The 13294-nt window shown below is 37.2% G+C and overlaps 1 protein-coding gene across 3 annotated transcripts in view; it reads left to right on the top strand.

Annotated features, from left to right (window-relative positions):
- The window catches only part of FSIP1 (fibrous sheath interacting protein 1), a 221863-nt gene that overhangs the window by 36073 nt on the left and 172496 nt on the right, over positions 1 to 13294 (top strand). For all 3 annotated transcript variants that reach the window (XM_045823146.1, XM_045823147.1, XM_045823145.1), the window contains exons 6-8: positions 7136 to 7234; positions 9389 to 9513; positions 10979 to 11089. In XM_045823146.1, coding sequence (XP_045679102.1) covers positions 7136 to 7234; positions 9389 to 9513; positions 10979 to 11089 — 335 coding nt within the window. The remainder of the gene's footprint in view (positions 1 to 7135; positions 7235 to 9388; positions 9514 to 10978; positions 11090 to 13294) is intronic.

The raw sequence follows: 13294 nt of genomic DNA, 5'->3' as shown, positions 1-13294 counted from the left end.
TAATAATGTTAATTTTTGTGTCCTTTTCAATAATTATTCATGTTCTGAGAACTCTAGAAGAAGTTGGTGTTGAAATTTATTTGAATGCATTCCAGTATCTATTCAAATTATCATAAAATTTTTCTTACTTGACAAACTTATTTAATGTTTCAAATTTAATAAATTTAAACATTGAGTCTCTTATTCCTTGGTCAATATATCTTGGTTATGGAGTATTATTGTTTTAATTTAGTACCAAACTTGAATGGCTGAATTTATTCAATTTTTGCATCTATATTTATAAGTTAGATAAGCCCTGTGTGTGTGTATGTGTGTGTGTGTGTGCACATGCACGAGAGAGAGAGAGAGAGAGAGAGAGAGAGAGAGAGAGAGAAGGAGGGAGGCCGATGGCATCCCCCATGTGAATGTGTACCGTGGCGTTGGGATAGCAGTGGCATTGCGGGTAAATGTCTGTATGTGTGCTTTGTCAGGCTCTGTTAACTTCATAAAATAAATGGGGCTGGCTGTTCATTTTCTATGCTTTGAAATAGTTTATATAACATGGGGATTATCTGTTCCTAAAAATATGAAAAATTTCACTGGAAAAACCATCTGGTTGAAAGAATTCCTGGGAGGCAATTCTCTGACTTATTTTTTTCAGCTTCTTTCATATTTACTATTATATTTCAGTTTTCTAGTCTTCCGGAGTCAATTTTGGCAATACAGCCATGTCACTGAGACTTTAAAGTATCCATTTCATTGAGATTTTATTTTTTAACAACATAAAATTTCGTGTATCAGAGTATTTTTATTTTTTATTATTAAAAATCCTCACTCGAACATATGTTCATTGATTTTCAAGAGAGAGGAAGTGTAGTGGGGGGAGAGAGACAGACAGACAGACAGGCTGGGGATTGAATTCAGAATTTATGTATGTGCCCTGACCGGGGATTGAACATGCAACCTTTGGTGTATGGGATGATGCTCCAACCAACTGAGCCACCCAGCCAGGGCTACCATAGTATTTTTAAGTAATAATTCTCCTTATTGTTTACATGTCCTATTTCTTATTCCTATTTTTGTTCATGTTTTTCTGCTATTTTTAATCTAGAAGTTTTTTTAAAAGTTAACTTTTTTAGTATAATTTTAGATTTACAGAAAATTGCGAGGATAGTACGGAGATTTTCTATACACCTACAACCAGTTTTCCCTATTATTAACATTAGTATCATGCCATTAGTTATAATTAATGAACCAGTATTGACATATTATTAACTAAAGTCTATACTTTATTCAGACATTTGGTTTTTACCTAATGCCCCTTTTCTGCTCCAGGATCCCGTCCAGGATACCATGTTACATTTAGTCCTCCATTTCTCCTTAAGCTACTCTTGGGAAGGTACTTTCTCAGACTTTCCTTGTTCTTGATGACCTTAGCAGTTTTGAGGCATATTGGTCAGGCATTTTGTAGAATTTCTAGCAATTGGGATTTAAGCCATATTTTTCTTTTCATTTGGCTAGGGTTTTATGTTCTTGGAAGACCACAGAGTGAAAGTGCCTTTCCGTTACATCCCAGTGTCCTATCAGTGTAATTTATCACAGTTGCTTCCCTGGCTGAGGAAGGGTTGGTCAGGTCTCTCCACTGTAACGCTCCTGTACTCTACCCCTTCTCATGCTGTCATCTTCGGGAGGAGCTCTGTGCAGACCATGAGTAAGGAGTAGGGAGTTAGGCTTCACCTCCTTGAAGACAGAACATTTAGGTATATTATTTTGAATTATTCTGCATAGGGATTTGTATATTCTCCCTGTTTATTTATTTATATCAGTATAGACTCATGGATATTTATTGTATACTTTGTGTTATAATCCAGTAGCACTTTATTTATTTTCTTGCTCAAATTTTTCCAGCTTTGGCCATTAGGAACTCTCTCAGTCGACTCCTGTGCCCCTTGGGCAGATCTCCATCGTTGTGTTCTCTTTTGTTGTGGTCGTTGAGCACTTTCTTACTTTCTGGCATTACAAGATGTTCTAGACTCACCTTCTATGTATTGTCCGACCTGTGTCCTAGGTTTAGCCCCTTTCGCAAGGAAACCTGGTTCCTCTGATTTGAGAATATTAGAAACCAGGATTTGGATGTTAGGTGTGCTTGTTGCTGCTGGGGAATTGTTGATGCAACACCTCTGAGAAAGGGAATATTTCGTGTGTATGCTAACCTGTTATGTACATATCTATGAATATTTCTGTGTGTGACCATTCATAGCTATATTAAGATAAAAATGAGCTCACACCGATGTCTCTGACTTTATTACCACATTGATCACTGTAGCCTTTCCCCCTTGCTCTTCTGTAACCTTTATTCTAACAGTGACAAATGTGGCTGTCACCACTGGCCGCCTCTTTGCTTAATTCTTTAATTCCACCATACACGGATAGTGACATCAAAATTGTTGACCTGTACCGCCCCCCAGAGGATATAACTTAATCAGCTGGAGTACGATGCTCATGTGCAGTTTTTGTGCCTGTAGTCTTTCTGCACTCACTCCCAAAGTTAGTTAGGTAGCATGTTTTTCCTCTACCCCCTTCAGTGAAATTGTTTCATATACCTGTAATATAGTTAGATTGCTTTGAGTGTTCTGTATTTCTTCTGGGATTCTATTACATCCTAAATAATTTTTTGAAAATTTGCATACATTAAGGTTCACGCTTTGTGCTGTGAAGTTACAGGTATTCAAAAATGCATAATGTCATGTAACCACCATTACAGTATCATGCAGGCTAATTTTACCACCCTCAAGATACCCTTTGTGGCCCTGCCTCTGTGGCTCAGTTGGTTGGAGTGTTGTTCTATAGAATGAAAGGTCCCAGGTTTAATTCCCAGTCAGGACACATGCCTAGGTTGTGGGTTTGGTTCCTGGTTGGGGCACGTGTGAAAGGTGGCTGATCGATGTTTCTCTCTCACATTGATGTTTCTCCCCCCCCCCCCATCCCCTCTTTCTAAAACCAATAAGCATGCCCTCAGGTGAGGATAGGAAAAAAGGGATTCCCTGTGTGATTTTCTTCTTCAACCCTCCCTTCTTCCCCCAAACCCAGAACTACCACTGATCTTCACACTGTCTCTAGTTTTGCCTTTCCCAAATGTTATGTAATTGGAATCATATGGTATGTGGTCTTCATAGACTGTGTGTTTTCGCTTAGCAATACATACTTAAGATTCATCCATGTCATTTTGTGGCTTGATAGCTATTTTTTTTTGTTGTGGAATAACATTTCATTCTGTGGATATACCATGGATTTCTTCACCTATGGAAAGATATCTTTATTGTTCCCAGTTTTTTTGTGATTATGAATAAAAACTGCTTTAAACATTTGTGTGCAGATTTTTGTGTAGACATAAATTTTCAGTTTATTTAGGTAAATATCTAGGAACAGGATTCCTGAATCATGTAACTTTATAGGAAACTGCCTGTGTTCTGAATTGGCTGTACCACTTTGCATTTCTACCAGCAAAGAGTTAGAATTCCTGTTGTTCTGCATCCTTTCCAGCATTGGTGTTGTAAGTGTGGTATCTAATGTTGTTTTAATAGGCATTTCCCTAATGACGTATGATGTTGAGTATCTTTTCAGATGCCTATTTGTTATCTGTATATTTTCTTTAGCGAGTTGTCTGTTCAGGTATTTTGCCCATTTTAAAAATTGGATTTCTTTTTCTTATTGTTGAGTTTTAAGAGTTCTTTGTGTATTTCAGATACAAGTTTTTTTTTTTTATCAGATATGTGTTTTGCAAATATTTTATCCCAGCCTGTGGCTTGCAGTTTCATTGTGTCTTGGCAGAGCAGAAGTTTTTTTAAAAATACAGTTTAACTTATCAATTTTTAATTTCATGGATTATGCTTTTGGTATTGGATATAAAAACTCATTACCACATCTAAGGTCACATAGATTTTTCTACTATATTTTCTTTTAGATGTTTCATAGTTTTGCATTTTACATTTAGGTTTATAATTCATTTTGAGCTGAATTGTAGGGTGGGGGAGGAGGGTGAAGATACCTCTGATGTCTTTTCTTGTTCTTGTAATGATACCACTTCCATCTATTAGGACCCCACACAAAGACCTCATTTAATTTGTATTCACCTCCTTAAAGGCCCTGCCCTGAAGTACAGCCACTCTGGGGGTTAGGGCTTCAACATAGCAAGTTCGGGAGGATGCAGTTCAGCCCATAACAATATGATGAAAGCACGATTGCTATGAATTTGTTTCTGAATATGGCTTTATCTCTAATACTGTGGTGTATTAGAGTACACCACAGTATGTGGTGTCATCATTATTCTCTACAAGTTGCTATTCTTATTTTCTCATTGATCTAATAGTTAATTAGAAAGTGATGGTGCTTTCCTTTGTTCTCTGGAATTTTTTATAAGCCCTATATTTTAAAAGCTAATACAGACATTTATAATGTGGTTATTATTTGAATATTTTGAATTTATTGAATTTTTTACAGTGTAATAGAGTGGTTCTCAGTTGTAGGGGTCATTTGTATATGTGTATTTTTGGTTTGCATAATGATGTGTGGCCATGGGAGGGCCACTTCTAGTTCACAGGTGCAAGTGAGAACTTCTGAATCTCCTCCATGCCACTGGCCAGCCATGGGGAACTGTGGGTTTGTGTGTGGTGTGTGTGTGAGCGAGTGAGTGAATATTTCAGGCCCTGTCTCCCTCTAGATGTGCCACACTGCCATTACTGCTTTGTAGCTGCCATGGGTAGTTTGAGCACTGTGTGTGGAATCTCCTCCCAGAGTTCCAGGTGTGCAGTGAGGCAGAGCCCATTCTGCACTGGGTTTCCCCAATCTCTTTGGGGCTTTCTGTCCAGCTCTAGGATGTGTGCCAGAGAGCAGCATCACACTAGTGTCACTTTATTTTATTTCTCTGAGAGGGGAGGGAAACATTGATATAAGAGAGAAACATCTGTTGGTTGCCTTTTACGTGCAGCCCAACTAGGACTGAACCTACAACCTAGGCATGTGCCCTGACTGGGAATTGAACCTGTGACCTTTTGGTTTGCGGGATGACACAGAATCAAGTGAGCCACACTAGCCAGGGCTTTTGTCTCTTTTGTCTAAACTCATTGCCTCTTTTAGGTCCTTCCTGTTGTCTGGGGTAGACTTTAATTTCTTTCCTAGGTGGCAGCAAACAAATTATATCCTTCAATCTTCCTCTTGCAAGACTAATTAAAAATGGTGCTTAGTCCTTAAACCTCTGGGTCTTGATCTCTGAAGGGAGATTTCTTTCTTTCCAGATAAATGTTTGTAGTGAGGAGAGGAATATAAAAAATTTTCCTATTAACTTTTAATTTTGATGTAATTTAAAATCTAAAGTCTCAAAACAAGTACGAATAATTCTCAAATACCCTTCACCCAGATTCTGTAAGTGTTAACATTTTACCACATCCTCCTTTTCTCTCTGGCACATATCTGTGTGTGTATAGATGTGTATGTATGTATAGATGCTGATACATGTTTGTGTATACACACAGTCCCTCCCCTTGTCTCCCTCTGCACACGAGGATGGACACACACAGAAAATCAGGAAATTAACATTGATAGACAATAATACTCTTATCCTATCTACAGGTTTTATTCATATTTTGTCAATTGTCCCACTAATAACCTTCATAGCAAAAGCAAATCCCAGATCATGTATTGCATGTAGTTGTCATATCTTTTTAGTTATTTGTGTTTTATGACATTTGCATTTTTGAAGACTATAGGCCTGTTGTTTTATAGACTTTTCCTCAGTTCGGGTTTGTTTTTGTTTCACACCATGAGGTTCAGGTTATGCATTTTTGGCAGGACTCCCACAGCAGTGATACTGTGTCCTCCTCAGTGGGTCATGTCAGGAAGCACATGATGGCGGTTGTGCCATCGCTGGGGGTATTAACCTTGACCAGTCGGTTGAGTGTCTGCCAGGCTTCACTGTAAAGTTACTGTTTTTCCTTTTGTGTTGAATAAGTTATCATGTGAGGAGATACTCTGAGGCTGTTATCCTGTTATTCTTCAAACTTTCACTCACTAGTTTTATCACCCATTGATGATTTTTACCTGAATTAGTTATTATTATGATGGTTACCAAATGGTTATTTCCTAAATCCATCATTTCTTCTATATTAGCTAGGTTCTTTCTTTTTCCTTTCCTTTCTTTTCCTTTCCTTTTTCCCTCCCCTTCTCTTTCCTTCTTTCTTTCTCTTTCTAAAGGAGGACTTCTGGAATTCAGAAAAGGTTTTTTCTTTTCTTTTCAAGGAGTTAAACTCCTGCATTGAATGCTTGACTTTCAAAACTGTTGAATTTTAGGCCCAACTCCAAGCTCTGAGGCCTTTGTTATAGGCTGTACCCACCCTCCAGCTGAGGCACGAATGCCAGCAGGCTGTGGGTGGAGAGCCACAGGGTCATAAGAATAATTTCGGCATAGGAAAGGCCCCTACGTTTAAAATCTTCAAATATCATCTTGCTATAATAGTTTTTAGTATTGCAAGTTTTTATATTTTTGTGTTTTTACAGGTGCTTTACTGTATAATTGAGCGAAACTCAGTTGAGCTATTAAAAAGGAATTATGGGATGAAAAATAAATATATTAGCACTTTAAGTATATGAAGTAGCTTAAACCTGTAATAAAATGTTGCCGAATTGCTAATTTGCTGCACATGCCTTAATGGATATTTAAGATCCTTAAACACAGTCTTATCTTAATGACTGACCATGTATTTGAAATCTGCACCCTGGCAATCTAAAATAAAAAAGAAAAACACAATTAAAGTTACTCAGTATGCATAATCTCTGTATTATGAACGTTGGAATTTAGCTGCATTATGTCCAGAGAGTTAATGTGATATTTTACACATCCTTGTACATCATCTGTTCACAGAAGTTCTAGGGAACTGCTGTTTGGCCATGTAGCTTTCTGCTGTCTGTTTCAGCGGTCATGCCTACACAGGTGATTGTCATTTCTACCTGGAAGTCACACTCTCTTAAGACGTGTGTGTGTAGAGGTGATTGAGGACTATTGCAGAGAATATTCGATTTTATCTTTTTCTTTAAACTGTTCATATACACAGTACCTTATTTATTTTGTGTGTATTAAATAAGTGATTTTTCACATTAATAGATCGTTCTCGCTATGAACATGAAGACACCTTTTTCTCAGTGTTTCACACTCAAGTCCCTCCAGAAGAATATGAAAACCATATACAGACTGTCAGTCAAGGTATGTTTTGATTTGTATGATTTTTTAATGTATTGTCACAAGAAATTACTAGCTGTGTGTATAGAAATGTTCACTGATGAAATGATTTGATATGATTTAACATATAAATAAGTGGACATAGGTGAGGTTCTAGATGAAACAAGGTTGGTCATGAGTAAATCATTGTAGAAATTAATTGTTGAGGATTTGTTATACCATTCTTTCTCCTTTGGGATGTTTGAAATTTTTTATGTAAAACAAGTTAAAGGAAAGCTGACTGCAAGTAATGAAAATGTAGTTTAAGCAAAAAGGAAAACGTATGGAAAGAATCCTGTCGATAGACTGCCTCTTTGACTCCCAGGAGCACATTCTGTGGGTGGTCATTGAGAAGGACACTCTATTCCGAGATGCTGCAGACCAACTGATCCAGCCTGGGTTAGGCGCCTACCACTGGTCCAGCCAGCTCCTCCAGCCCAGCGTGGATGGGGGTCACTCCAGGAACGTGGCAGCTTCTTCCATGGATCACCGCTGGTGTGGGGAGAAGAAGAGGATGTTTCTAGTGAGACAGCTGTGACCAGACAATCCAATGTTTTTCTCCTATAATTTCTCCTCTTTCTTTAAAAGTATATTTTAAAGAAAGTCTTACAGATGTAGACATGGGTGCATTTAATTTGAGTTACTTTAACGTTGTGTTGTTTAAGAGTATTTGAAACTTCAACTGAATGAATAAACCTCATATTTCAACTTAAAAGACTATTTACAACTTGGATTATGGTAAAAGATATATGTTTTATATCCAAGGAGGCTGCTCATCAAAAAGGTGACTCCTACTTTAACTATTGGTAGTTGTTTAAAATAATTATGTTATTGATTAGAAAATAAAACCCTAATTATAAATCACAGATTTATTTTTCTCAAAACTTATATTTGAGTAAAGCTTTTTTAACTCTAATTTATTTTTGTTTTAAAAGAATTTAAATTCAGAGATCTTATTCTTTCCTGGTCTTTGCAGCTATTATCAAAATGTATTGTTTAATTATTAAATTTTTATTGAGTCTGTGATAATTAGCTACAAGTATCCTTAATTCTTTTTATTGAGATAATCTCTCTTATAAAACAAAGATAACTTTTTTTGTAGATTTTATTTATTTATTTTTAGAGAGGGAAGGGAGGGAGATAGAGAGAGAAAGAGAAACATCAATGTGTGGTTGCTGGGGGTTATGGCCTGCAACCCAGGCATGTGCCCCGGCTGGGAATCGAACCTGCAACACTTTGGTTCCCAGCCCGCGCTCAATCCACTGAGCTACACCAGCCTGGGCTCAAAACAAAGATAACTTTTAAGTAAACCTTGTCTGGACTGAGCTGCTGGCTAGTGTTTCTCCCTTCTGGACTTCACTGTGACAACTTATCCTATTTTGCAGGGTGAGCTCCATTTGTCATTTAAGAACACTCTTCTTCATGCATAGTTTTAAAACATTAATGAGGATTCCACATGGTCTTGTTTTAAATGCTTTAAATATGACTGCAGTGAAAACAAGGTATTTAACAAAGGGAATAAGAGTCCACAAGTATTTTTCTTACCCTTGTTTTGAGCACTCAGTGTCTGAACAACTTAGAGTTGGCTTAAGCCTCCGTTCAAAGGTGGAGAGAGCTGACACACTAGGATGGGCCCCAGGGGTGTGTGCAGATGGGACGCAGAACACCCGGGATGCTTATGCCCAGACCTCGCTTAAAAGACAGGTTTGAACAAAAAGTTTATTGTTCAGAGAGGGTGATGACAAATTAGTAAAGAAGCTAGTCTTCAGGGAAAGTTCTGGTTCATATAAAGACTAAAATACAATATATTTTAAAATTTCCATAATGTCAGAGATTTCTTCTTCACATGTATCACTTGCAGTTTTTTTCGTATGCCCCATGATGCCAAAGGAATCAATAGCAAGGAGTTTGATAGGTGATAATGAATAACAGAAGTTTTATGAGAACTCCATTGTAAATTTTGTAGCACATTTATCTTTTTGAGAATAAATCTCTGTGTATTAGGGTTTTGGATTTGGAATTTGGAAGTTCTTCTCTGTGTGTTTTATTTCTGAAGTATTTTAATATATGCTTAAGGTAAAATTTTAGCATAATGGACAATTATAATTATGAAGAAAATTTGAACTTTTTTAATATTAGATTTTACCTGTGATGTGAAAAGAAATGAGCCATTGGTCCAAGCAGAAAAGGGACCTTTCTCAAATACAGAAAAGATTGAGCTCAGGGGTCAACACAACCGGGATTTTATTAAGCGAAATATTGAGGTATGTACTTAGGAATTTAGAAGCCAGAATGTGGACTAAATAAGTTCTGAAAATGGAAATAGTTGTCTTCGGTGTCTTTACCTATTTTTTTGATTGTGATACATGTATATATAAACAGCATTTATAACTGAACGAAAAGTTTTATGAACCAATACTTCCCTATTTTCTGTTCAATCTTATCCTCTGCTGTCATACCCCTTTGAAAATGCTAGCTTCAATGCAGTGCATTTATTTTGTTACCCAGAAATGAATCTTGTTCCTGTAATCTGAAAAACACTTATTTGGATAAGAGTTTTGGAACATGTTTCCCAGATTTTAAATTGCATGTTAGTAACATTGTTTTTTTAGGGTAATGAGACAGGTTTTATAGCTGATGCACTTGGACATTTGAATGGAAAGCACTCCTGGCAGAGCTGGCGAGGCCAGCTGGTTGTTCCTCACATCCCTACCCAGCTCCACTCAACTGAACTCCTGGCAGCCCTTCACTTGTCACGTGTCTCTATTAGCTCCCTGCTTCAAGGCCTGCCCTTGGTCTTACAGGCCCTGCAGCCTCACTTGGTTTGTTGTTGATGCAGACTCAGATTAACCAAGGGCACAGAGGCTCCTCTATTAGACCAGAATGCTAATTAGTTTATAGCAAGAAATGTAAGTGCAGTGGATAGAAGGCTCGTGGCAAACCACTGAGGCAGTCAGGTCGTTAGAAGACCACATTGGTGCGTGTGAAGTGTTAACAAGAGGAGAAAGTTAAATAATATTTCACCGTTGAAGCCTGATCCTTTTTCCACAATTGGCATGTCATTTCCATACAGTTGGGATTCATGGGTCAGCCTGTTCCTGTCAGAACTGTAGTCTGGGACTCTCAATTTTTCTTTGCCCCATGTTCCTATAACCTGAAAGAAACCTTTCCCAACGTGAACTGTGTCTTTGTGTTAGCCCATTGTATGTTGCTTTACTGTTTTTGCCAGAGCAGTAGTGTTTTTCCCATATCCAAATTCTTGCTGACACAGCAGCTCCACCATAAATGTTTCACTTAACAATAGTGACTAATTCTTTATTTAAACTCCTCATATGATCTTCTTGAATTTTAAAAGCAATTTCATTTAGTGGATATATGCCACATAGGAAGTGACAAGAAGATTCTTCCCAAATGTCCCAGCAAATATGTTTTTGCATTGCTATAATAGAGAGGTTTGAACACTGCTTGTGTTTTGCTTTCTTTTTCAAATGAAATGTTTGCTAAATGGTTAACAGGAGGGCCTGCTTACAGCAGAAGTATATTTGCTTGGAGAATGGACCTATACCAAAAATCTGACATAAAATGAAATTACCTGGTAAATGAAAAATGCCTAATTTCCCAAATTTTACCTTAGTGAATCTGTACTATAGAAACCTCAGGTTTCATTTTTATTTTCCTGAATGATGAATTTCTTTGAGTTTTAATATTTTTCATTAATGCATTCTGTAGTTGGCCAAGAATTCAGGAAAACCAGTGGTTATGATTGATAGAGAGAAGAAAAGGCTGGCTGAACTCTTGAAGGACTTAGATGATAGAGATTCTGGGCTGTCCAGTTCTGAGGTATGTAAACTCTGATAGTCAGTGATCTTTACACTGCCTCGTATTTATTTTTTATCATGTTATTAACTTATTAGTATAAACCAATAATTACTTTTTAAATTGAAATAATATTCTCTGACTTTAAAAAATCCTGTTTTACAAATTTATTTATTCATTAATTTATTTATAAAATTGTATTATTTATTTGCTCCTCCAGAGAGAGGAGAAGGGAGAAAAAGAGAGGGAGAGAAATATCAATGTGTGGTTGCCTCTATCACGTCCCCAACCAGAGACCTGGCCCGCAACCCAGGCATGTGCCCTGATTAGGAATCAAACTTGTGACACTTGGCTTCACAGGCTGGCACTCAAATCACTAAGCCATAGCAGCCAGGGCTACAGACTTATTGAAATTTTCAAATTTATTCTTGGTCAATTCATAATTGACATTCTTTATTTAAACTCATCTTTTTATTGTTATTCTATTACAGTTGTCCCAATTTTTCCTACTTTGCCCTCTTCCACCCATCCCACTTCCCACTCCCACAGTCAATTCCCACACTGTTGTCCATGTCTGTGGGTCATTCATACATGTTCTTTGGCTAGTCCTTTTCCCTCCTTTCTAGCATTACCCCTCCCCTCTGGTCACTTTCAGCCTGCTCCATGTTTCCATGCCTGTGTTTATATTTTGTTCATTAGATTCCTCTTAGAGGTGATGTCATATGCTATTTGTCTTTCACTGACTGGTTTACTTCACTCAGCATAACAGTCCCCAGTCCCATCTATGCTGTTGAAAAAGGTGGGAGTTCCTTTTTTCTTTTTGCTGTATAGTATTCCATTGTGTAAATGTACCACAGTATTTTTATCCATTCATTTACTGATGGGTACTTAGGCTGTTTCCAGGACTTGACTATTTAAATAGCACTGCTGTGAACATAGGGGTGCATAACTTATTTTGAATTTGTGATTTATAGTTCTTAGGGTATATCCCAGCAGCTGTATCACTGGGTCAAAAGACAGTTTTATTTTTTTGAGGAAATTCCATACTATTTTCACACAGGATGCACTAGTGTACATTCCCACTAACAGTGCGCTAGGGTTCCCTTTTCTCCGAATCCTTGCCAGCACTTGTTAGTTGATTTATTAATGATGGCTATTCTGACAGCTATGAGGTGATATCTCATTGTGGTTTTAATTTGCATCTCTGAATGGCTAGTGATATTGAGCATCTTTTCATATGTACCATCTGTATGTCCTCCTTGGAGAAGTGACTATTCAGGTCCTTAGCTCATTTTTTGATTAGAATATTTGTCTCCCTGGTGTTGAGTTGTATGCGTTCTTTACATATTTTGGAGATAAGTCCTGGTTCAATGTATCATCGACAAATATGTTCTCTCATATGGTCATTTCCCTGTGTATTTTGTTGATGTTTTCTTTAGCTGTGCAGAAGCTTTATAGTTTGATGTAGTCCCCATTGTTAATTTTTTCCCTTTATTTTCTAGCCCTAGGAGATATATTGGCAAAATCTGAAATTTTTGCCTGTATGGGATGTCTGAAATTTTCATGCCTATGTTCTCCTCTAGGACTTTTATGGTGTCACAACTTATACTTAAGTCTTTTATCCATTTTGAGCTGATTCTGCTGTATGGTATAGTTGGTGGTCTAGTTTCATTTGTTTTGCATGTACCAGTCCAGTTCTCCCAACACCATTTATTGAAGAGGCTTTCTTTACCCCATTGTATGCTCACACCACCTTTGTGAAATATTACTTGACCATAGAGATTTGGGTTTATTTCTGGGTTCTCTATTATGTTCCATTGATCTGTGTGTCTGTTCTTATGCCAGTAACAGACTGTATTGACTACAGTGGCCACATTGTAATATAGTTTAATATCAGGTATGTGATCCCTCCTACTTCATTCTTCTTTCTCAAAATTGCTGAGGCTACTTGGGGTCATTTTTGGTTCCATATAAAGTTTTGAAATATTTGTTCTATGTCTGTGAAATATGCCATTGTTATTTTCATAGGGATTGTATTGAATCTATAGATTGCTTTGGGTAGTATGGACATTTTAATGATGTTAATTCTTCCAATCCATAAACACAATATATGCTTCCATTTGTTTGTGTCTTCCTTGATTTCTTTCCTCAGTGTTCTGTAGTTTACTGAGTATAGATCTTTTGCCACCTTGGTTAAATTTATTCCTAGGTACTTTATTTTTCTTGTTG

Source organism: Phyllostomus hastatus, unplaced genomic scaffold, assembly GCF_019186645.2.
Source record: "Phyllostomus hastatus isolate PE091 unplaced genomic scaffold, TTU_PhHast_1.1 phas_scaffold_501, whole genome shotgun sequence".
In the NCBI taxonomy this organism is placed as follows: Eukaryota; Metazoa; Chordata; class Mammalia; order Chiroptera; family Phyllostomidae; genus Phyllostomus; species Phyllostomus hastatus.
Note: the sequence above shows the minus strand (reverse complement) of the source record. Positions and strands in the feature narration are given on the sequence as shown.